Source organism: Chenopodium quinoa, unplaced genomic scaffold, assembly GCF_001683475.1.
Source record: "Chenopodium quinoa cultivar QQ74 unplaced genomic scaffold, ASM168347v1, whole genome shotgun sequence".
In the NCBI taxonomy this organism is placed as follows: Eukaryota; Viridiplantae; Streptophyta; class Magnoliopsida; order Caryophyllales; family Amaranthaceae; genus Chenopodium; species Chenopodium quinoa.
In genome coordinates this window covers 2,995,457-3,020,028 of record NW_018745003.1, presented here as the reverse complement: position 1 = coordinate 3,020,028, position 24,572 = coordinate 2,995,457, and the positions used below count along the sequence as shown (strand labels likewise).

At 34.7% G+C, this 24,572-nt stretch overlaps 4 protein-coding genes across 4 annotated transcripts; 3 read left to right on the top strand and 1 right to left on the bottom strand.

Moving 5' to 3' along the window:
- Positions 1-5,903: 5,903 nt before the first annotated feature.
- On the top strand, positions 5,904-7,884 carry LOC110708134 (pre-mRNA-splicing factor ATP-dependent RNA helicase DEAH1-like). Its single transcript, XM_021886241.1, has 2 exons — positions 5,904-7,622; positions 7,745-7,884. Exon 1 carries the CDS (start codon positions 5,904-5,906, stop codon positions 6,651-6,653), a length of 750 nt encoding a protein of 249 aa, XP_021741933.1. The 3' UTR covers positions 6,654-7,622; positions 7,745-7,884.
- LOC110708133 (pre-mRNA-splicing factor ATP-dependent RNA helicase DEAH1-like) lies at positions 6,805-8,711 on the top strand. The gene is made up of 2 exons (XM_021886240.1): positions 6,805-7,164; positions 7,247-8,711. Exons 1-2 carry the CDS (start codon positions 6,805-6,807, stop codon positions 8,555-8,557), a joined length of 1,671 nt encoding a protein of 556 aa, XP_021741932.1. The 3' UTR covers positions 8,558-8,711.
- Positions 8,712-9,497: 786 nt separating this feature from the next.
- On the bottom strand, positions 9,498-14,220 carry LOC110707905 (mediator of RNA polymerase II transcription subunit 17-like). Its single transcript, XM_021885985.1, has 8 exons — positions 14,032-14,220; positions 13,742-13,931; positions 12,408-12,521; positions 12,112-12,197; positions 11,163-11,550; positions 10,628-11,071; positions 10,202-10,519; positions 9,498-10,058 (listed from the first exon to the last, which is right to left on the bottom strand). Exons 1-8 carry the CDS (start codon positions 14,124-14,126, stop codon positions 9,732-9,734), a joined length of 1,962 nt encoding a protein of 653 aa, XP_021741677.1. The 5' UTR covers positions 14,127-14,220; the 3' UTR covers positions 9,498-9,731.
- A 6,033-nt stretch (positions 14,221-20,253) lies between these two features.
- LOC110707908 lies at positions 20,254-22,330 on the top strand. Its single transcript, XM_021885989.1, has 3 exons — positions 20,254-20,642; positions 20,756-20,867; positions 21,172-22,330. Exons 1-3 carry the CDS (start codon positions 20,452-20,454, stop codon positions 21,385-21,387), a joined length of 519 nt encoding a protein of 172 aa, XP_021741681.1. The 5' UTR covers positions 20,254-20,451; the 3' UTR covers positions 21,388-22,330.
- The last annotated feature ends 2,242 nt before the right edge of the window (positions 22,331-24,572 follow it).

Here is a 24,572-nt window from a genome sequence, read left to right as displayed (position 1 = left end):
TAGAGTCAAGGCAAGGTGAATGTTGAATAGGGGGCGGCCCAGTTGAATGAGCAGCAGGCGGCCCAGACGAGGTAAGTTGGTTCTCTTCAAAGTGAGGAGGAGAAGATGGAGGCTGTTGGGCTGGTTCTGGAGAAGGCCCAGTGGGCGAAGGTGAAGGATAGGCAGCGAATGTGGGTTGGTTTAAGGGAGTGTCAGTAAGAGGAATGTTGGGCTGATGGGCTGTTTTTGAATAAGGCCCATCAGACGGGTTGGCTGCAAAAGTAGGCTGAGGTAATGGAGGTTCTTGGGCCAAACCATCAAGATCATCGTTGTCAATTATTGGAAGAAAGTCATCATGAATATCATTGTTATGAGGCGGATTGGCAACATGCATATTTTCCATTGTTTTAAAAGGAAACTCATCCTCTAGAAATTTGACATCTCGAGACACGAAAAAATCCTTAGTATCAAGATCATAAAGACGCCACCCCTTCTTTCCAAAAGGATAACCTACGAAGATACACTTTCTACTCCGACTAGCAAATTTATCCCCTTTTGTCTTTTGGTTGTGAGCGTAACAAAGACACCCAAAGGTTTTCATAGAATTAAACAAGGGGGGTTTGTTGAAGAGTATTTCAAACGGAGTCTTGTTTTGTAGGAGAGGGGATGGGGTACGGTTAATCAGGTGAGCTGCCGTGAGGACACACTCACCCCAAAAGTAAATGGGTAAATTAGCTTGAAACCGTAAAGCCCTCCCAACATTCAAAATATGTTTATGTTTCCGTTCAACACGACCGTTTTGTTGTGGGGTGCCGACACACGAAGTTTGAAAAAAAATTCTCGTATCTCTAAAATAGTCTAGTAGACAATTGAACTCGGTCCCATTATCACTTTGGACAATTTTTATTGTTTTTTGAGAATTGTCTATCAACCATAGCGACAAAAGTCATGAACATGCGAAAAATTTCTAATTTATCCACCAACAAGTATACCCAAGTTGCTCTAGAATAATCATCAACAATAGTTAAAAAATAACGAGCACCGCAAGACGAGACGTGTCTATAAGGACCCCACAAATCTAAATGAATTTTTTCAAATATTCTAGTAGCTTTATTTTCACTTAAAGGAAATTTGTCTCGAGAATGTTTAGCGTACATACAAACTTCACATCCATTGACTAGATGTTCTTTATTATTATTGCTTAAAAAAGGAATTAATTTAACTAATTTTTCAGATGGATGTCCAAGACGACGATGCCAAAGCTCCAAGTACGAGGTTACCTCTACTCGTGACACAAGTTTCGGTTTGCTAAAGTAGTATAATCCGTCTCTCCTAGCCCCCATTCCAATCAGCTCCTTCGTTTGGCCCTGTATAATACAACCATTAGTGTCAAATTGGACAATAGTCTGTAAATCATCATTAAGTTTAGAGACAGATAATAGATTGCAGTTTAGAGTGGGAACATAAAGAACCCCGGTGAGAGTTAAATTGGTTGATAACGAAACGGAGGCCATCAGGGTGGCCACAACTGTTTGACCATTCGGCAACCCAATAGGGCAAGAAACATTTTGAATATCGAACAACCAAGATTTATTTCCAGTGACATGATGAGTGGCCCCCGTGTCAATGATCCAAGATGAGTCATCAAATTTACCTGTTAACCTGTTATCGGGTATTTGAGAATTACCCACAATACCCGCAATCGCTTTCCATTGTTCAGGAGTAAATAAAGTATTGGGAGTTTGAGAATTAGTTGGGGTTGGACCTACTGTGGCATTGGCCCGATTTATAACACTTGGAGGCTTAGCATTTATATTATTTCTGGGCTCTGGCTTCCCCACAAGTTCATAACAGTGGGTTGAAGGATGCCCCTTCTTCTTGCAGTAAGTACAAACAATGGAGGACCAGCAATTGGCGGTGTCGTGGTTGTTCCGGCGACACTTCGAGCATGGTGGCCTGTCGGATCCTCTTCCTCGACCACGGGTCTGCACAGCACTGGGAACTGGCGGAACTGATGGCGTGCCTTGGTCTGAACGAAGAGCGAAGCCCACTGCCTCCGTCGGATTCTGGGTAATTGTAGTTCCGTCGGCACCAATCTTGCAATTCCGGACGCGCTCTTCTTGTGAGATCAATTGGAAGGCTCGATCTATGCTGGGTAATGGATCTTGACTCAAAATTTAAGTCCTTAAGGCAGAGTAATCGGATTGAAGACCCATTAAAAAATCATGGAGTCGCGCTTGCTCACGGCGTTCCTCATGGCGTTTGCCGGCCGTGCAAGCCCCACAACACGAGCAAGAAATCAAAGGCTCGTGTCTATCTAATTCCTGCCACAAGGTATGTAACTTGCCATAATACTCTGAGATTGTTGTGTGTTTTGATTGCTCACATCTTGCAATTGAGGAATGTAATTGTTGAATACGAGGGCCATTAGTTTGGGCAAATCTATTTTTAAGATGATCCCACAAAGATTTAGCCTCTCGAAATTTTGTAGAGTTGATTTTAAATTCGGATCGATTGTATTGGTTATCCAGGAGATGAGCATGGCATTGATTGCCGTCCAATCGGACTTGGTACATGGTGGAGAAAGAGTATTGATAGTCCCGTCCAAGAAGTCAAATTTCCGACGAGCCTCCAACGCTGTTTGTATATCGGCAGCCCATGAATCGTAGTTGTCCGATGTTAACCGAGTTGGAGTAATAAAATCTCCAGGGCGGTCCTGTGGTCCGAGATAGTACGGAGAAGATGAGTCTATTTTCGCAGGGGGTGGTGGTTGTTCTTCATCACCGCCTGCCATAGGAGTCGATGTGTGTTTTGTTTTGATTTGGTTTTTGTTTTTTTTTTTCGGAAAATTTTTTTTATTGATTGAGCTCTGATACCATGTTAAATTAGAGGTTTTGGGAAAATATTGAGTTGTGTTTCATTGATTATCATCAAGGCTTTTATAATACAATCAAGGAGTCCTAACCAAAGATAGATTAGGAAATTAGGAAAAGATAAAGATTGAAGATTCTATCTACCATAAATATATGTAAATATATCCTAATAGTGTGTGATTTAAAAAAAAAATAAAAAAATAAATTAAGTGAATAAAGAGTTGTGTACACCAGTTCCCTACTATTAGATCATTATAGTCATCCAGATCAGAAAGATTTTAATAATATGATGAGGGTAAATTAGACTTAAACCCTCCTCCCTCCTGCATAACATTATTAGAAGTACAGATGGAGAACATCGTTTTTTTTTTTTGTTTTTAATAATAAGTTATCATTCTCTTCTCTTTATCTTTCTCATAACTAATGTATTGCAAGATTTGTAACGTTTAAGCTGTCACTCAAACAATGTACATCACTAATATTTTTTAAGCTGTCACTCAAACAATGTACATCACTAATATTTTAGAGAGTGAAAGATAGCTCAAGTGGTTAGAGTTTTTCTCCCGATTTCAGAATATCTTGAGATTGATTGTCACCCCGTCCTTGTGGATAATCTTCTTCTGCCCGAAAAAATAATTCATCGAAATACTCTTTAAATACTAAAAGTTATATATATATATATATATATATATATATATATATATATATATATATATATATATATATATATATATATATATATATATATATATATATATATATATATATATATATAATATACGATTGTTAAACCTACTCCTCAAAGAAGAAAAACAAAAAAATTTCAAGGTTTTTTTTTTTTTTTTATACTTGAGCCCCAAGTTTATAAAAAAATGCTTGAGTCCCAAGTTGGTTTTTTTTAAGCCCCACGTGTTTTGTTTTCTTTTTTAGGAGAATATATCATCACATAGCTTTATATATATTCTTGGTCAATATTTTTAACTTACAAAAGATAACCTAATAAACTTTTTTTTTTTTTTTGACAGCCAAAATAAACAATATAAAACTCTATCATATATAAACTTTTCTTATTCTAAACAATATCAAATTATCATAAATATAATATCCAAATACCTATATAAAAAATTTACTATAATATTTTTCCTATATTCCTAACCGTTTAGATTAATTTTGCATATAAAAAAGAACGTCACTTGCATCATCAAACCCAGAAAAAAAAAATTAACAATCTCAGTTCTCTTTCTACAATGAAGAACGACGCAGACTTGAAAGCAGTGGCGGAGCCACGGTGGGTTCAAGTGGGTTCATTGAACCCACTGATTTTTTGAAAAAAATTAAAAACTTTTTTTTTTTAAAAAAAAAAAAATCAAAATAGGTTTAAATAGAATATTTGTGTATTATATGGCAACAAGTAAAGTTGTAGCCCAGTGGTTATTTTTACCTCTCATCATACAATGATACAAGAGTTTGTGGGTTCAGGGTTCGAAACCCATAACTCACACTTTTATTTTTTCATTTTGTTTCCTTTCATCCTGCTTCCCCTAATCCCCTGCTTCCAGCTTTCCTCTTCCTCATTCCCCCAAATTGCAAAACCCTAACTTCTTCCTCCTTCTCTTAATCTCTTCCCGTTCTTCCTCCTTGGCTCCTTCTCTTCCCGTTCTTCCTCCTTGGCTCCTTCTCTTCCCGGCGCACGGGCGCAGCACCGCAGAAGTCCGCAGCAGCCACTCAGGCACTCAGCCAGCACCGCAGCACGGCAGGTCGGCAGTAGGCCAGTAGTCACTAGTCAGCCCACTTTGCCGGTTTCCTTTAAGGCTTTAATTGTATGTCGTCTTCTATCTAGTTCTATCTGGCCTTCTGGGTTAATAATATATAAAGTTTTTGGTTTCATGATTTTTGTAGATAATTACGTGAATACGTGGTGTTTGAATGTGTGAATGTGTGATGAACTTTAGCTATCAATTTTGGGTTTTTGGGTGACTGCTGTCTATTGAAAAAATGGTTGAAATTGGGGTCTTGGGGAAGGAAGTATCTGATTTTCATTTACTGATTTAGGGTTTGTAGATTGTAGAAGTAGTTCATTTGTTGAATTGTTGTCTGTTGACTTGAATTAGTGTAATTTGTATAGCCTGTACTTGAATTGTTGTTTGTTGAATACTTGAATTGTTGCCTGTTGAAGTGTTGAATGTTGATTGTCGGTTGAAGTGTTGATTGTCTATTGTTTTAGAGTGTTTATCAATGATTCAATGGAGGTTGTTTTAGAATGTACTACATTGTTCTCATGTTCTGTAATTAGTGTAATCTGTACATTGTTCTTGACTTCTTGTCATGGGTTATCATCGATTTATTGCAGAAGTCGATTAGAAGGGGATAATCAGTGCTCGGTGCTCCACTGCTCCGTCATCCACTCATCCATATTTCGTGGCTCTGTAGGTGAATAACTGAATTTTTACTTCTTAATTTCATATATTTTACATACTATTTGTTTTGATCTTGAATGAATGAATTCTTGATAATAAATTATGATGTATTGATTTTTATTATCTAAAAAAAAATCTGAAAAAAATTGTATGCAATTGCAAAGATATTCTTCTTCTTAGTTTGCTGTATTGCTGTATGCCTCTATTGCCGTATGCAAAGATATTCTTCTTCTTGAATCTTGATAAATTATGATGTATTGATTTTTATTATCTAAAAAAAAATCTGAAAAAATAATTTTATAGTGATTGTGTGAACTTCTGTATTGCAGTATTGCCGTATTGGTGAGTGGTTTGCTTATTGATATTTTTTGGTTTATTTCTTTCTCGTATCCATTCTTTCCAGTTTCCAGTTAGCCTATTGTTGCTGTATTGTTGCATGTTGCTGTTAATTGGCGAGTGGTTTGCCGTATTGTTGCTGTTAGCCACTTAGCCTATCATTGAAACTGGTGAAATTCGTTGAGTTACTTTTGGTCTTTACATAATTGTATGCAAATATGCAATTCGTATAATTGTATTCAAATATGCAATTCGTACATAATTGTATGCAAATATGCAATTCATTCAATTGTAAATTATGATTCTGAACTTTCGAAATTTCGAACCCCCTATTTGGAAATCCTGGAGACGCCACTGCTTGAAAGCATACGTCTCTGAAGAGCAAGAAAGGGAAAGATTACGTGATCAGAGAGAGAGGGAAGAATTAGAGAGAAATATCAAAGAAAGGGATGCGGCTCGAACAAGGAAGCTAACATTGCGAAATTTGGCAAAGGAGGAGGAAAAGGAAGATGATATTGGAGCACTAAGAATTGTTTTGAGACAAGAGTACTTGAAGAAAAGGGTGGAAAAGAAGTCGGAAGAGCTTGCAGATGAGATAGAAGATGAGCAGAACATGTTTGACAGTGTTGAGGTGACTGAATCAGAGCGCTGTGAATTCAGGTTCAAACAGGATCTTTATGACCTGATTGTCCAAAATAGTATGAAAGATGATGGCAGTGAGTATAAAATGCCGGATGCATATGATCTTGGAGTCAACCAGAAGAAAAGGTTTGCTGTCGCTTTACAGAATTCCAGAGATGGTGAATCAAAAAGTAAGAAGATGAATCCGTTCGCTGAACAAGAACAATGGGAGCAGCACCAGATGGGAAAATCAACCCTTAACTTTGGTTCTAAAAACAAAAGCATGAAAGCAAACAGATATGAATATGTCTTCGAAGATCAAATTGAGTTTATAAACACGGGTGTAGTAAAAGGAGAAAAAATTGAGCCTGATTTGGAGAAATTTGAGTCTTTGAAGCTTAAGGAAGGTCTATGCCTACAGAGATGAATTACTGAATGCTGTCCGAGATCACCAGGTGCTCATAATTGTCGGTGAGACTGGTTGTGGGAAGACGACTCAAATACCACAGTATCTGCACGAAGCTGGATATACAAAAGTTGGAAAAGTTGGATGTACTCAACCTAGGAGAGTTGCAGCAATGAGTGTCGCTGCTCGTGTTTCCAAAGAAATGGGTGTGAAACTCGGGCATGAGTTAGGCTATTCCATTCGTTTTGAAGATTGTACATCTGAGAAGACGAGTATTAAGTATATGACAGACGGTATGTTGCTCCGTGAATTCCTTGGTGAACCAGACCTTTGTAGTTACAGTGTTATCATGTTGGATGAAGCACATGAGAGGACTGTTACTACAGACATATTATTTGGTTTGGTCAAGGATGTTGCTCGCTTTCGACCTGACTTGAAGTTACTCATCTCAAGTGCAACTCTTGATGCTGAGAAGTTCAGTGATTATTTTGATTCAGCCCCACTATTCAAGATTCCGGGGAGGCCTTATGAGGTCAAGATACACTTCACCAAGGCACCAGAGGCTAATTATTTAGATGCCGCGATTGTCTCTGCGCTCCAAATACATGTCACAGAACCACCTGGTGATATTGATGTTTCTCACAGGACAAGAAGAAATTGAAACAGTAGAGGAGATATTGAAGCACAGGACTAGGGGCCTCAGAACGAAGATTGCTGAACTCATCATATGCCCCATTTATGCCAACCTACCGACACATCTGCAGAACAAGATATTTGAACCTACTCCCGAAGGAGCACGCAAGGTTGTGTTGGCCACAAACATTGCAGAGACATCTCTAACGATCCAGGGGATCAAATATGTTATAGACCCGGGATTTGTCAAGATAAAATCATATAATCCAAGAACAGGGGTGGAGTCATTGTTGGTTAAGCCAATCTCCACGGCATCAGCAAACCAACGTGCAGGTCGGTCTGGACGAACAGGTCCAGGTAAGTGTTACAAATTATATACAGCTTATAATTACCAGGAATTGGAAGATAATACTGTCCCAGAAATTCAACGAACTAATCTTGCAAATGTTGTGCTTACTCTCAAATGTCTTGGAATTCAGGACTTGTTGAGCTTTGATTTCATGGATCCACCACCATCTGAATCATTATTGAAAGCTCTTGAGTTGCTTTGTGCACTAGGTGCTCTGAATAAGCAAGGTGAATTGACAAAAGTTGGAAGAAGAATGGCGGAATTTCCCCTTGATCCCATGTTATCAAAGATGATTGTTGCTTCTGAGAAGTATAGATGCTCAGAGGAGATTATTAGAATTGCAGCAATGCTTTCTATAGGCAACTCGATCTTTTACCGCCCCAAGGATAAACAAGTCCTTGCAGATAATGCAAGATTGAGATTCAGTGAGGGGGATGTTGGAGACCATATTGCTCTTCTCAATGTTTACAACGAATGGAAATCATATGACTATGGAAGCATGTGGTGTTACGAGAATTTTGTTCAGCTCAAGAGTATGAAACGAGCAAGGAATATAAGAGATCAACTCAAAGGGATCTTAGAGAGGGTTGAAATAGAAGTCACATCTAATCTGAATGATTTGGAAGCAATCAAAAAAGCTATCACAGCTGGTTTCTTCCCTCACTCAGCAAAGTTACAGAAAGACGGGTCCTATAGGACAATTAAGCATCCTCAGATTGCATACCTTCATCCTAGTTCAAGCTTAGCACAGATACATCCACAGCCAAGGTGGGTTGTATTCCATGAGCTGGTTTTGACAACCAAAGAATATATGAGACAAGTAACCGAGCTGAAACCAGAGTGGCTGATTGAGATAGCTCCTCACTTCTATAAAAAGAAGGATGTCGAAGACTCTGACACAAAGAAAATGCCACAGGGTAAGGGGCTATCTGCTTTTAGCTGAAGAAGGAATGCTTGAGGAGATGAGTTATAGAGATTTATGTAAGAATGAAACATAATCTAAGAAGCTTATGCTTCATAAATTTGTATGAACTGAAATCCTAGAAGGTAATGATATGAATGATCACAAATTTCTGGCACAATCTTCAAACGTTCAAGAGGCTTGATCTCTCCCAAACCAAACTATAACATGCAGTTAAATATTGTCAATTTACTGATTATTTTTCCTTCCAATTCCTTTGTATTTGCAAACACTTTCTGATTCCCTTTCCTCTCTCCCCTTAATCTCTCCAACAAGTAAATTTGTATATGTACATTTTAGACAATGCAATTTTTGGTTTGTACAAGAAATTGCTGCAATCTACGAAATGAAAGAAGAAATTCTCTGGTTTACAGCAGAGCGACTAAGGCTTTGTAGTTGTTGTCGTTGTTAGGGGGGGGGGGGGGGAGGTACTTTTACTGTTGCAATTCTGCTTGCATGACAGTTCTTCATGGGAAAAGGTTCAAGCAAACCTTCACCTTAGTTAGAGAAGAGCAAAGACTTCACTTCCCCAACCCCCGCCCCCGCCCCTAAATGGCTCTAGTGAAAACTCTTCCAGCTACTTACGCAAATTAGAATAGATCACAGCTCCCTTTTTTATGTGAAAATAGATCACATCTTATCGCGAGCAAATGTGCTTTTAAGAAAATAAAAATAAAATAATCGGCATTTTCTTTCAGGCTTAAGCCTCAACAAACAGCAAGAGTAATTATAAGGGAACCATAATCAATTCTTTTATCCAACAGCAGAATGGAACTAAGAACACTTAATTTCCTTAAGACCTGATGATTGTGCAACAAAGCTGTAAACTGAAAGTATTCTTCCAATAAGTAATAGAAAATTGCAAGAAAAATGAGGAAGAGTAATCATAAAAGAGCAATGAAACATTGACTACGCTTCATTAACATATCTTTCCATACTCCATTAATGTTCGGTTTATATTGTTAAATCATACATTATGTAACCATTAAATATGTAACCTATTCTGGCATCCTATCCAAATGTAAAGTGAAATTTGATTAGTTCAATTCATGTACATTTCTCATAGGCCGTAGGCCATAACTTGCAGCTAAACACTTAAGACACGGGGATACCAGTATACATTTTCATTGATATATGAAACAAAACAAGACCAGATTTAATGGTTAACACTGACGGTGCACACACTAACGAGATCCATTAATGTAGAGTACAATGTATCCAAAGACAAGTGACCCAAAAACCGTCTAGAAGGAGACTCGCCATCAGGAAGATCTGCCTGAAGTTTACGCTCCTGAGTAGAGCCATCCTCCACCGTCAGCCACCAGGAGATGCATCCTAGTGCATCCTTCGGATCAACATGCGCGACCAGGCTCAGAGTCTCACCTTGTTCAAGCTCCAAGAAAAGGCAGAGAAAATCCTGGTGTGTTTTTATACCCACCATCAATGCCTCCTCGTGAAGCCAGCATATGATCTCACTAGCTATCTGTCATTCAAACCCAAAACACCCTCAACCAAGTTCAATCTCAAATTAAAACACTATAAATAAATAAATAATAAAGATAAAAACAAGTAGTACTCAGTAGTCACTCCAGCAAGAGTTAAAACATATACGGAGTATAAGATTACCTGCAACAGAAGCACCATAGGGAGATCTACCAAGTCACAATTGAATTTGTTCTTGGATCCCATTGCCTCAGGATTACTTTTAAACAAACCAACAACAATAGGGGCACCTCCCCCTTCAATGCTAATATTATCATCTTTCACCACCACCCTAGTCTGAAATAGTAACTTGTTATCTTTAATCTGATCTTCATCTGAACTCCATGCCTGAGACTGCGCATTAAGTATGGCTTTGGGAACTTTCACAGACAATGCCCAAGAAGAAGTCCGTGAATGCCAGGTAGGTTGTGAAATAAGCTGGAGATACGGAATCTTTGTAGCCTAATAGATGAAAACGAAAATTCAGCAAGAAAAGAGAAAAACGACTCAGATATACATTCCTATTTCAGTTGACAAAACTAATGCAATAGAGTTCAAATTTGCCAATACCAGGTTTTCCAACTTTTTTAGAACTTTGCTTGAGAAGATTCGGTGAGCCAAAGAAAGGCAGAAATGATTCACAAGCCCCACAGCATCATTAGGCTGGTGATTAGACTGAACTTTACCAGGCAAGGGTGGTTGGTGCTTCACCTTGCCATATATTTCATCACGGAAAAGCTGTTGCAGATATATTTCATAAGTGATGTGGTTGGGGTGTCCAGACATTAGTTCAATGTTTTGCTTGGTTTCCACCAGGCTTGACACTTTAGATGAATCATCCACATTCTGAGTGCCACTGCTATCGTTACCTTGATCTTCCTGATTGTATGGCGTTAGCGATATGAAAACAGATACCCCTGGCTTAATGCTCAGTTCCAAATAGTTTTCTCGTATTCCAGTCACGTTTACCCCCAAAGATGGGTTGAAGGATTCACGGCTAACTAATTCAAAAACCTATAAGCAGAAACAAGGCATGTCAAGAAAGGAATGACACGGTGAAAAGTTAAGAAGCTCCAATAAGGGGTAGTAAATTGTTCACATGTACCTGTTCATAAAATATGGCCCTATGGGCATTGCAAAGGACTGTATGCGTTTCTCGTATACGGTCATCATCACTAGAATCCTTCTTAGCTCCACTTAAAGATTCTTCAACTGAACCAGAATTCATTCGCCCAAGTCCAAGTCCTTCTGGACTATCACCTGAATGAGCATCCAAAAAACCAAAGTGGAAAGAACGACATGAACTTTTAGGCAAATTCACAGCCAGCATGCCAGATGAATCATGCTCCACACGAACCATAGAAAACTTAGGAGCTCCGGCAACAGCTGCTTGCTCATGTGCTGTGTTCTTGGAGAGATCAATCAAGAAACCATCACTACCAGGAGCATTTGCTGCCAAACGATGCCATTTGACTTTCCAATTCTGCTGCAAACTGTCAGCTTGTCAGAGTGAAAGGATGAATAGTCCAATGAAGACAAACAGAAAAGTAGCAATGAACAAGTAAGCCTTTGAAGATACACAAAGGAAAGAAGGGTTAGCCATAGGCCCATAGCATCAAATTATTATATATTAGATGTTGCATCAAATTACATTTATTGTTTTACTATAATTATTGTCAGAAGCACTAACAATTAATGCAAACCTTAAGGAAATTAAACATAGTGTGTATAATACACAATATATGCAGAGAAGACATAGTAAACATAGACAAATCTTATAAATATAGAAGGAGAATGATAATGGAAAGTGGAAACACCAAACGGTGTCAAAGCTCGGCTACAAGGACATGGAAGAAAGGTGACTAGATAGTAGATACCACAAGAATTTATGCTAGATAGTGGACAAGGCACATAGAGATGAACTGAAAGTGAGGTATTGAAATGCTGAATGAGAGTTGCAATGCAACAGATTGGCATGAAAAAGGCATCAATTTACATCTTATCAATATACAAGTATATAAGGAAAGAGAGAGTATCCACTTCTGCACACTCACCGAATGAGAGCTCCATAGAATCTTGCTTCCCTGGCAATCTGATGTTCCAGGGATTTCGCAGACTGCTTAAAGTACTTACTGAGATGCTGCAAGGGAGGCAAGGTTAAAAATTTATTCCAAAAGCAACTAAGAGAAAACGTTCATGTAAACTGCAAGTTTAGAACTCAAGATAGAACTATTATGATACATCTTTCTATTTTAAGCAGGGAAAGAGTATTAAGTTGCAGTAACATACACACTAAGGGGGTATTCGTAGAGTAAGGTGAAAGATACAAAAAGACTAACAATGACGATACCCGAAAACACTGCAGCTTATTTGCAGCAGATATTGCAAGGTCGGACAAGGCTTCATTTGGCAATGGTTTTGGCCTATTCATATGAGCCACAGTAACTGCATCATTAGCTTCAACCTGCACAATTAGCCAAAATTCGCCCATCAGCACTTTCCATAAGACAAGTTACAAGATGAAGCTTCCCCCAAATAAGGTATGTGGAAAAAATGGAATAATGAGCTGAAATATTCCTGATTAACACATACATAAATTAAAGCAGTATTCAGGACAACCACCCTACCCAGAAGCAAGCAGTAACAAGGTTCTAACAAAGTGCTGAAATCGTCACAACTCACAAGTACTTAAATGCCAAATAATTTACCTTAATCAAAATTAAAGTAATACCACAATTATTTGAAAGCCAAAAACAACTAAGACATAACAAAGTTTCCCCCAATATTTGCATCTGAATTTTTATAGGTTTTCAGGTTTTCTCAAGTCAATGAGAGAATACTCAGCAGCTTATCAAGGACTAAAAATGTCAATTTTGGGGTAATTATGCAAAAGAGATGGCATAGTCCCTCAAAAAAAAAAAGTAGCAAACTAGCTCCAATTATAATCTTATAAAATTGCTTAAACCACTATGAGTTGATGCTCACCCATCTTTGGGGTGAGCAACATTGATAACAGCCACGATGTTAGATAGCAAATTTCATTAATTGAGCTACAAAAACTTTTCCAGTAAATTAACACCATGTTCAATAAGTAAAAGCTCAAACAATCACCCAATTTTCAATTCTCTCTAAGAAGGGCCAACTTCATGTCCAAGAACTCAAATGTGGATGAAAAGCAATGACAATGAAAAGGCTCGAGGAAAGCAGGAAAAATACTTTTAGGCTCCAAAATAACACTGATATTCAAGCTCAAATTGGATCCTCATTCTACAATACTTTCATCATGATTCTTGAACACTTGCAATTAAAAATTTAATAATTTTGCTTCGAAAATAAAACCTCATTTTGCATCTTAATCAACCAACTTCGCATTGAAAACATTCACAATTATAAAATTAATCATTTGTACTTCACATACAACATCAATTTTGCATCTTAATAATCATACTTCACACTCTAAAGACCAAAACACTCCCAATTACAAAATTCAGCATTCATTTTTCACATAACTTCATAAAACCTCAATTTCGCATCAATAAACTACTAAATTTTGGCGCAAAATTCAAAATTCCAAGTTAAAATCTACTCAACAACATCACCAAAAATCATAATTTCAGCTCGAAATAAGAAAAAAAAAAAAAAAAAAAAAAAAAATTAGTGTAATTCGTAGTAAAAGGAGCTTACAGTGTTAATTAGATCAATGATAACGGAGAGCTCTTGATGAGCCAATCTCAAATTCTCAATCACCCCTTGCAATGTGGACGGTGCAGATGATTCCTTCGTCTTCTTCTGCTTCTTCGCATCTTTCTCCAACGCCCAAGCGAAGTCGATTCGCCGAATCAAGTTCACCGTTTTCTCTTCGTATTCGATTTCGCTGAAAAAATATCACAAATTTCAAATCAAAATCACCAAAAATTGCAGAAAAAAATTAGGTCAAATTAAGCTATTGCATAAATGGAGGAGAGCGAAAGTACGGGGAAAAGCGTTCGGCGCCGGATTCTTCGATGATTTCGAGGCGTTTGATAGGGAGTTTGTCGAGAGAGATTTCCATGTCGCCTCCGTCCGCCATTGTTGAGCTTTCACCGGAGTTTTATGGTTTCAGGGGAGATTTTGCAAAAGAAGTGAGCTTAAGTGCAACTGAGCCCTAACTAATATCAACGAGCCTGTATAAAGTGGAATTTCGTTAATTTCATTGAAAAACGGTTAATTTGAAATACTCCATATGATAATTTGGTGAAAAAAAACTTTGGTGCATGGTAAATTTTACTCCCTTTATTTCTAAATACTTGTTTCATTTCTACAATCAATCATCAATAATAATTTAAAACTAAAATAGATACTGGGAGTGACACGTGTCATATTCTGGTGTTATTTTTTCCTTTCAAAACTCTCCTCTCTTTTTAGTCAAAATCTTTATTTTTTGGAATATTTGTGTAATACCACTGTAATAATATTATTTCAAATCTTTTATATTATTTTTATAATAAATGTATTCATTTTAGGGCGTGTTCAACGCTAGCTTTTGAGTAGCTTTTAGTTAACTTAACAAAAAATATAAGTGTTAAGCAATGTAGTGGTTGGGATAGCTTTTATTAAAAGTTATTAACGTTAGCTTTTGAAATTAGAGGTACCCGTTGAAAATTTAATCTATAGTTTAACAAAATATATATTGATTTTTATATGTAACAGTTAGTTAAATGCTATTTTGTCAAACACTCATAGATAAATCATCTATCTTCTCAGCTAACAGCTTGTTGACAGCTAACAGCTACCTACACCGCTAACAGCTATCTTTACGTCTAACAGATACCTTCACAGCTATATTTTGTCGAACACGCCTTTAGTTGGTGTCCTTAATTTTTCCATACACAATTACCTAAAATATTATTCCAGTTATTTTTTAATTATTTTTTAAATGGAGAATAATTGACTGAAATTTCCTTGCTTTAGTTTTCAATATGGTTATGTGGTGTAAAAACAATACTCACCCATGCTGATTTGCATGCACTTAACAATCAATTAGATCGTCATTTAAGATGTTTTTACATACTCAAGGATATGATCATCGCTTTTTTTATAATTTAAATACTCCAATTCGTAATTAATTTTCAATTTGATAAATTGTGATTAAAGAAAAACCAATAAAAGAAGCAGCATTTTTAGTTCAAAATAATCCATTTAATAAATAGGAAAGAAATCATGATTGTCAAAATGATATTATAGATGATGATCTTGAATTTATGAATATCCAAAAGGATATTACGGATGATAAAAGGATATTACGGATGATGATCTTGAATTTGTGAAGATCCAAAAGGATATTACAAATAAGGATATTACGGATGATAAAAGGATATTACAAATAAGGATATTACGGATGATGATCTTGAATTTGTGAAGATCCAAAAGGATACTACAAATAAGGATATTACAGATAAGGATATTATAGATGATCTTGAATTTGTGAAGGTCCAAAAGGATATTACTGATAGGTGATGATCAAAATGATGTGAAGGTCCAAAAGGATATATATTACGGATCATGATCTTGAATTTGTACGTGAAGGTTTAAAAGGATATTATACAAATTATGATCTTGAATTTGTGAGTGAAGATCCGAAAGGATATTACAGATGATTATCATAAATTTGTGAAGGATCAAAAGGATATTACAGATGATGATCTTGAATTTGTGAAGGCCTAAAAGGATATTACACATAATGACCTTGAATTTGTGAATTAATGCTACGAGCTCAAGGTTACCTCAAGAAATCGGAGTACTTGGAGTAGGTGGGCGTTGCACACCAGATCCAGGATGTTCAGATGGAGAATGTATCGCAAGTTGTGGAGGGGCGCAAGCTCCACATTCACATTGCCTTGGCGACTCATGTTGCTGTATAAGATAAAGGATTTCCGTTGTAATATAATGCATTTTTAATTTGAATAAAGGAATGATACACACTTCGGCAATTCATTGTATTCTCTATGATGATATTGTAGAGGTAGCTTATGTGCAAGGATATAATTCTAGCTTATGTGCTTAAGCTTATTGATGTTGTGCAATTATCGATCGCGCGCGAATTATGTCTCATAATATGTTATAAGATATATATTGAAAATTACCATACCATCAAGGCATCAACACGGGCGTTTGGTATAGATATTGGAAATGGAGTGGAAAGGAAACAAATAAGAGTGAGGAAAGGAATTATTTAACACTTACCTTTTCATTTGTTTGGTTTAACTATGGAAAGGAATCACTTAATCATAACTCCTTTTCTTTTTGTTTGAGAAAGGTAAGGGTATTGTTACCTTAGGTTATAGAGAGGTAACAAATAATGGAAATCATTACTCCTAGGTAATGGTAATTGTTACCTAAAGTTTTTAACCTGAAGGATCAATATGGTGATAGAATTACAATAATAATACTCTAGAAGGGGGTTGAATAGAGTATGGTCGTTTTTCGCAAAGACTGTAATTTCAAGGTCTTGAAATCAGTTTCAAGGCGGAATAAACTGATTTCACTTTCTGGGTTTCAAGGCTTTGAAATGAACTTTGAAATGAAACTAAAAGGAAAGAACGAAAAGCAGTAAGTAAAAGAATAAATGACACAACGATATGTTAACGAAGTTCGGCAAGAATGCCTACGTCTCCACCTAGAGGTTTTTAACCCTTAGGATTTCAAACTTTTTATTTCTTTCCTTAGAGCACTAAAGCAACTAGAAGATATTCCCTCTTCTTTTCGTAATCCCCCGATTACACTTTAGTCACTCAAATCCTAGAAATAAAAATACTACTACTACCCAAAAAATACTTTAAGTATTATAAAAATACTTTTAAGTATATCACTCTTTGATATTTTCTTTTATACTCACAAGATATACTTTTCTTTTCTCTCAATCACAATTACAAATAAGGTAATGAAAGCTTAGAGAGAAAAATAAAACTAAGTAAGATAAACTGTTTGCTCTTTTGAAGTACTCTCTGTATTTTGTCTTGGATGGATAAATCACTTGAGCAGCTTCACACTATTTATAAGCTTTTAACCAAACACTTAATCATGGTAATGGTTGAATTGAATCCATTCCCACCCCAAAAAATACTCTAACCAAACATGCTCAAATCTACGTATATACAATTACTGTAAAATTATTTTCTTTGGCTCACAGGACCATATTTCTAAAATGCTCAGATCAGTGGCTTTATACTAATGCTGATAATAAACTAATTGGACACATATAAAAACGATCATAGTAAAATAGATTGTACTCATGCTAGCTAACCCACCACAAATTTATAGCTTACTTTGATTGATTTAGTATTATGCTTCTAACAAATTTAGTACTTGTTTTTAATTAACATTTAACAGTCGTGATCAGCCGTCTGCTTGATCTTGAAAGTTGAAATTAAGGTTTAAGTTGAACCAATCTTTGAAAGCTACGAAATGAAGTAGTGCTCTGCACAATTCACCAAGATATATAGTAATCCAGATAGAAAAATTAATCAAACTTTCATTCCTGATACTCCTACTCCAAGTAATCAATTAAGCAATAATTCTAATTACGTATTAAATGTTGAATTATAAAATTAAAGGTTTTAATGTCACTCCTAACATTCATTTGAATTAAAATCACAAGGAATAATATTTTTACTAAGGAGCAAAGTTATCAAAATCGGGATTCTACTTTGAATCGAAATGGGCTATCAGAATCGATTCGTAAAATCGTAAGATTCTACCGACATGTATAATTAAGACGTCATATCTAAATTTAATTAAATATATTTAAATTATGAGTTTGAAACCTAATTATTGATAGAATATACTCCCTCTGTCCCTTTATTTTTGCCCCATTTGACTTTTCACGACCTCCAAGACACGTGTTAAATCATTTATATCTCCATTTTCACACGCGAGAAAATTATAAAAAGTTGATATTAATTAAATATACAATGAAACGAACCAAACAAGATTCCACGTGACTATATTACCTATTGTAGAATAACGAGAATTTATGGTCAAAGTTTGACTCAAATTTTGGCAATGGAGCAAAAAAAATAGGGACATAGGGAGTAGTTGTTTACCTATTAAGCAACCAATAATTGACAATATATATTTATAAATAACTATATAGGCATGTTTTAAACTTAAGAATTTCGCTACTTAAGAGAAATATGTAAAATCGGGTAGAATCGTAAATTGAATCGTGTGATATACATGAATCGTAAAATCATAAAATTCTAAGATTTAAATCGGAATTTTAATAACAATGCTAAGGAGTAATTAATACTATGTATCTTTTATTTACTTATGCTAGTAGTAAATAGAAAAATCTAATATAATAATATCTATTGTACCATTAATTACATACAAATTATCTTACGAGAAAGCCCAGGTGTATAGATTATAACATTGATAAACATGGGATAATGTTTATCAATTGTTATAATCTTACGAGAAAACCAAGGTGTCTAAATTATTAAATTGATAAACATGAGATTATGTTTATCAAATGTCATTTTTATAAATAAAAAGCATCGTTTCCCACGCTGTACAATTAAAAACATTTTCCTCTCCTTTCATACAATTGGCAGTGATGGGTGAAAATTGACGGAGTTAGAGTGCTCTCTCCATTGAAGTAGGGAGGTTTTCAATATCAATTGTTTTTTGGTTGAAACTTTTTTTTGGAGTTATACGTTGTTCCAATTATCCTAGTCTTAAATGAATTATTGAGCATTATGAAAATTTAACTAAATGAAATATTATATTGGATATATGTGTGTTTAGTAGGGTTGTGATTAACTGATTATTAAACAAAATGCACGTAGATAACATGGAGTTTAAAAGAAACAACTTGATTACGTGAATACCTGTATCCCTCGCAATCTCGCATCATTAACGTGGGAAATCTACTTGTATTAGACTTGACTTTTGTTATTACTGATTTATTATGTCCATTGAGTGTATAACATGCATTATAGTAGTTTTTTACCCCTTTTTTTTTCCCCGCTGATTTGCTTACATAGTCAAACATCTACAGTAAATTTTCATATAAATATATATCTGCATTTAGTTTTCATTAAGCAAAGTCTTATCAACACTAATCATTTAGCATATAAGTGTCAATTGGGATGATCGGATCGAGTCTGATGAGTTAATTTTTAAAGTTGAATCATGCTAAATTATTGTGTTCACGCGAGATCAAATCTAAATCGAATATTTTTTTTGGTCGATTTCGGATCGAGTCGGATGTGATTTTGACACCTCTAATTTTGAATACGAAGTATATAAATTATTTAATATAATGTTTGTGATTATATGTAGTCGAGATAGCATGAAAAGAAGAACTTATTATGACAAAGAAAATGTCTACAATTCTCTTCGTCATATTACATTTCAGTCATGTGTTGCTTGTTGAAATTGGTCCCTTAAATTTTACCAAAATATCATCGGATTTTAACAATTAAACTGAACTGAAACAACAAAGTACTTTATATTTGGCTTGTTTTGAATAAAACATTACGTTAATTTTTTCTTGTTTGTTGGCTAACAATGAAGTTATAATAATGCAAGAGAATTACTTTGCATATAGTTTTATTATATTTTTTTATGGGAGAAATTTTATTGTACTTTCATTTTATTGTTAGAAGATTACATACTTAAATTTTTGATAATCAGTTTTTTTAAAAATTCTTTTTATGCTTCCAACAAATTTGGTATTTAGTTGGCCGTTAACTCTTTGATAAACGTGATTACGTGATCAGCAAATTAGTTGATCTAGCTTGACAATTGATAGGTTTTAGTTGAGCCATTCTTTAGAATTAGTGCTACACTGCTATGTGCCTCTTCAACAAACTGCTCTCCGTATATTCTTTATGAACGTATGACATATTTTATTTGTAGGTTAGGACACGAATGCACAATGCTTACTATGCACTCGAAAGTAAACCATCGATTCTTCTTCCTGTGCCACGACATTATTGAGAAATGATAAGAATTACACCCTGTCAACAAAAGTATTTAACGTTTGAGATAAGCTAAGCTAATTATCTTATAGTTATTTGAATGTGTAAACCATATCCTTATTTTATAAAGAAATTAATTTAAACAAATTATGTAATCATGTCGATCTAATGGGAACAGCTGTATGTCTAGCTTAATTATTAGATTTCCGACGCGGAAATCTACGTGAATTAGACATTATTATTTTTTTTTTATATTTTCGACCGGCGTATAAAACATGTACTCCTCTACATTTACGTACATACGACATTGTCAAAGCATCAATAATTTTCTTTTGATTCTTAATTCATTCTATATATACTATAAATTTTTAGGTTGCTACTCATACAATTCTTTGATTTTCTTTTCTTAGATTAGTGTTAGATTACATATACATGGTTGAATCAACGTGCAAAGACGAAGATATCATGACTATAGAAAACATAGAGAATCCTCTTCGTTTAGTATCCTTAAATCACATTTCAATTAGGTGTCGTTCTGTTGAAAAATCTCTTGATTTTTACCGAAATGTCCTTGGGTTTATCTCGATTAGACGGCCAGGGTCTTTAGATTTTCCCGGTGCTTGGTAAGCATAAGTGACATTTATCTTTAAAAGTGCATCATTTTCCTTCTTGGGTTTTAAGTTTACTGGTTGATTGACCTTAATTTTTTGGTTCGCCTTATTGTTTGGTGTTGTAGGTTGTTTAACTACGGTATTGGCATACATTTGCTAGAGAGTAATTATGATGAATCAAATGGCAAACCAGATGCTAAAGTGATTAATCCAAAGGACAATCATATCTCCTTCATAGTACGTTTTTTTTTCTTTTTCCCTTTCATTTTCTTCTTCTCTCAATTATTATGTTCTCTAAATTTGGTTTGAAAGTTTGGTTATAACTACGACTACAAAATTTGACATACAACCTATGCTTTTTAAATAACGTAACATTTTTAAAATTTACACTTGTTAATTAATGTATAATTTTATGGTACGTTTGCATCAAAAAACAATTTTATGGTACGTTAAACCTTGAATGTTAATTAAAAATGTTCTAAAGCTGAGTAACTACAATGCATGGCTACGCACACATTGACAAAATGATTTGATATTGTAGTGCGAAAACATAGCTACGGTAGAAAAGAAGCTAAACGAGATGCAAATAGAACATGTTAAAAACAGGGTGATTGAAGGTGGAATTAACGTTGATCAACTCTTCTTCCATGACCCAGATGGTTTTGTGATTGAGATTTGCGACTGTGATAATCTCCCGGTGGTCCCACTAAAACGCGACTTGCCCAATCGATATTGTCCACGTTTCAGCAATTTCTAAATAATTGGCAATAATTCATCAATGGTTATTGTAGAAATTAAAGAACAAGTTTACAACAAGTGCACTACATTGTGGATACCAAGTTACCAACTAGCTTAGCTAGGTTGTTAAATGTCTTGAGGGGGATGGTACCTAAGGTCGGCCGATCTGGAATCAGATCTCATCTGCATCATCTACCCTTTATGACTCTCTTGAAAAAAAAGAAAAAAAAAACATGTACTATGTCAATTATTTATCTTTACTTTACTTATCTAATTTTAATTTGTCATTAGATTTCTCCATTCCACACGTCTTGTCTTCATTTCATTTTGGCATGCTTTAAACTATACCAATTACAATAGTAAGATATAATGTCCATCATTTATGTTTTGTAATTTTATTTTATTTTTGAAAACATTTATGTTTTGTAATTTTTTTTTTTTTTTTTGAAAACATTTATGTTTTGTAATTCAGTTGTACAAACTACAAAGTGATCACATAAATTTGCTAGAAAAATAGAAGATGAAACTACATATATTGATGTATGAGTGATATGAGTATATTATGTTTTTTTGTGAACTTAAATTTAGTCGGCAGGCCCTCTTTGAATTGGAATGGGCCCACGAGATAATAGAATAGCCCATATTTTTTTCTTCCTTTACTTTGATGACGGATTGCCTTTTTACATCCAACGCTTAATTTCTAGGGCTTGATCAAGCTAGAATAACTACTTAACCAATTAGTTCAAGCATCCAATGCTCTATATGTGGTTGTCTCTAGTGTTCAATTCTACAATGTTCTTTATAACTTGATCATCAATTCTCACCATGAGCGGTCGCTTGGGAGATGAAGGTTAGGAATGGCCAGGCTCGATCTTTGTTGGTCGATTAGCAGATTCCTAACAAACAAAGGGTCATAATTCACCTCTAACAAAAACAAAAGCAATCAACTTGACTGATATGATGATACTTATCGGCTAATGCTAGTAATAATATAATTTGTTCAGATTGATTATCGATCTTTCAATCGATAAGATACATGGCAAGGCAATTACAACTTTACAAGAGATGATATGTACACATTTAATCAAAACAAAACCCTTTCAAAACACACTTTCACTTTAAAAACACAATACAAGTATTATTACGTAAAACAGTACATACCTATAAATAAGATCAAATGATACTGCTTGTATGTGCAATTGTGCATGCATTGCATGTTTAGTACCCTGATATCGACAATTCCAAGTGTTAATCGAAGACATGCATACGAACAACCAGACAACAAGGGAAAACAGAAGAATTAGGAGCTCCCTTCAGTCCAAAGCCACACAAACTTGTTTATCGCGCTTGCTTTGGGCTGCAAGGAACCCCTATTTCTGCAATTTTCTCATTTTTCTTTCAATTGAACTAACATAATAAGGAAAAAAAAAAGAGAGAGAGAGAGAGAAATTAAACAATTTGAAAGTCATATAGATGTCAATATATACTAGGTAGCTAGCCAATTATATATATAATGGTTAGCTAACTAGAGTATGTACGTATGTAGAGAATGATATTTATTACCGAACTACTTATATGCCTTTTTGCTCTTGGATATAGCGAGCAATGACAAAATGCATCCAGGGATCGGACTTTTTGACAATTTGGGTATATGTAAAGGTATTTTCACGTTAATTTAATTAAATAATATGGTAGTTTTGGAATGAAAACACCTAAACTTGATGACTTTTACTCCGTAATCTAACTTGATCTAGGACACTCTAAGGAGATAGATCTTACTACTAGTGTACTACTTTACATCTTAGGTGAGGGAATTCTCCATTTTACCTGTTGCGTGAAGAGAATTTTCGATTCCGTATTAGGTATAGAGAGATGGACCCTTTAGTACAAGTTGCTTCTTCAACATCAAATTTCTCAATTGAGAAAAAAGATGTTCATTTAATATGTTTATTCAACATTGTTGAACATTATAGTTTTAGGAAAGAAAACTGAACAAAGTATATATATATATATATATATATATATATATCAACTACTTAATCAACTACTTTTACATGCAAAATTTTAGAAATATATATAAGAGTATAATACCTTCGTGTTTGTTCAAACTTTTACTATTTCAAATAGGCTAAGCTTTAGTTGTTAGGCTATATTTTGGTGTTTTATGGTTATGTCCTATTGCCAATTTAGACTCCATTCAACTTTGAGAAGTGAGCTGACAATCATAAAGATTTCCATCTATTCAATTTTCTTACAACAACCTTATTATGTACATGAATTATTTGACTAAGTGTTGATGAATATGAATTAATTGATCAATGTTGAATGTGGAGTCATTTACATGTAGGTTCAAATCTGAGTCTATAGATACATGCTCATCATTTACTAAAAGAGATAACATTATGTATAGTATTACGAGTAGCTATTTGGCTAAAAATATAGTTTTAAAATTCTTATACAACATTAATACTATAGTTACTTTAAAAAACGAATTGTATCCATATCTACCTAAATATGATTTTACTCCCACCTTTTAAAAAGTCTGAGATAACTCTTATGAATAGTGTTTGGAGAATTATATCTTCTAAAATGTTTATTTACTTATTTTCCCTCATTAATGTTAATTGCCTCTTTTTTAAAACTCTTCAAAATAGTGCGCGGACATTTATACCTCTTATTTACATAAATTTCCTCTTATTTATTACATATTTTTCCTCATTACAACTAAATTTAAATCGAAAAAATTCCCTACACATGGCTAGGTATAACACGCATGTGCTCTAATTAATTAGTTAGATATTTAGCCAATTTAGGTGTAACATTTATGTGTGCTACTAACATGGTGTGCGGACATGTTAATATTACGGAGTATATGAGTGCTTTTATTAACTTTAGCAAAATGTACTCTAATTAGTTTTGTGTTTCCAAATTAAACTCAAAGGCACTCAACTTTTCCTGGTCGTTTTTTTTGCTCATTACTTAAAAAGCAAGTATTATGCACCGATTAGATCGATATCAGATTAAGTTAAAATTTAAAAATGTTGGTTGGTTTTCTCCTAGGATAAAGAAAGTACACTAAAACTCAATAGAAAAGTCAATTTGTTATTAGTTCATGGTGAATGATGACAATAAGAAGCTAGCTTTATGACTCATATTTCAGTTAAATTTGCTGGTGGTCCTAAAAATGTCAAAATCTGGGTAACT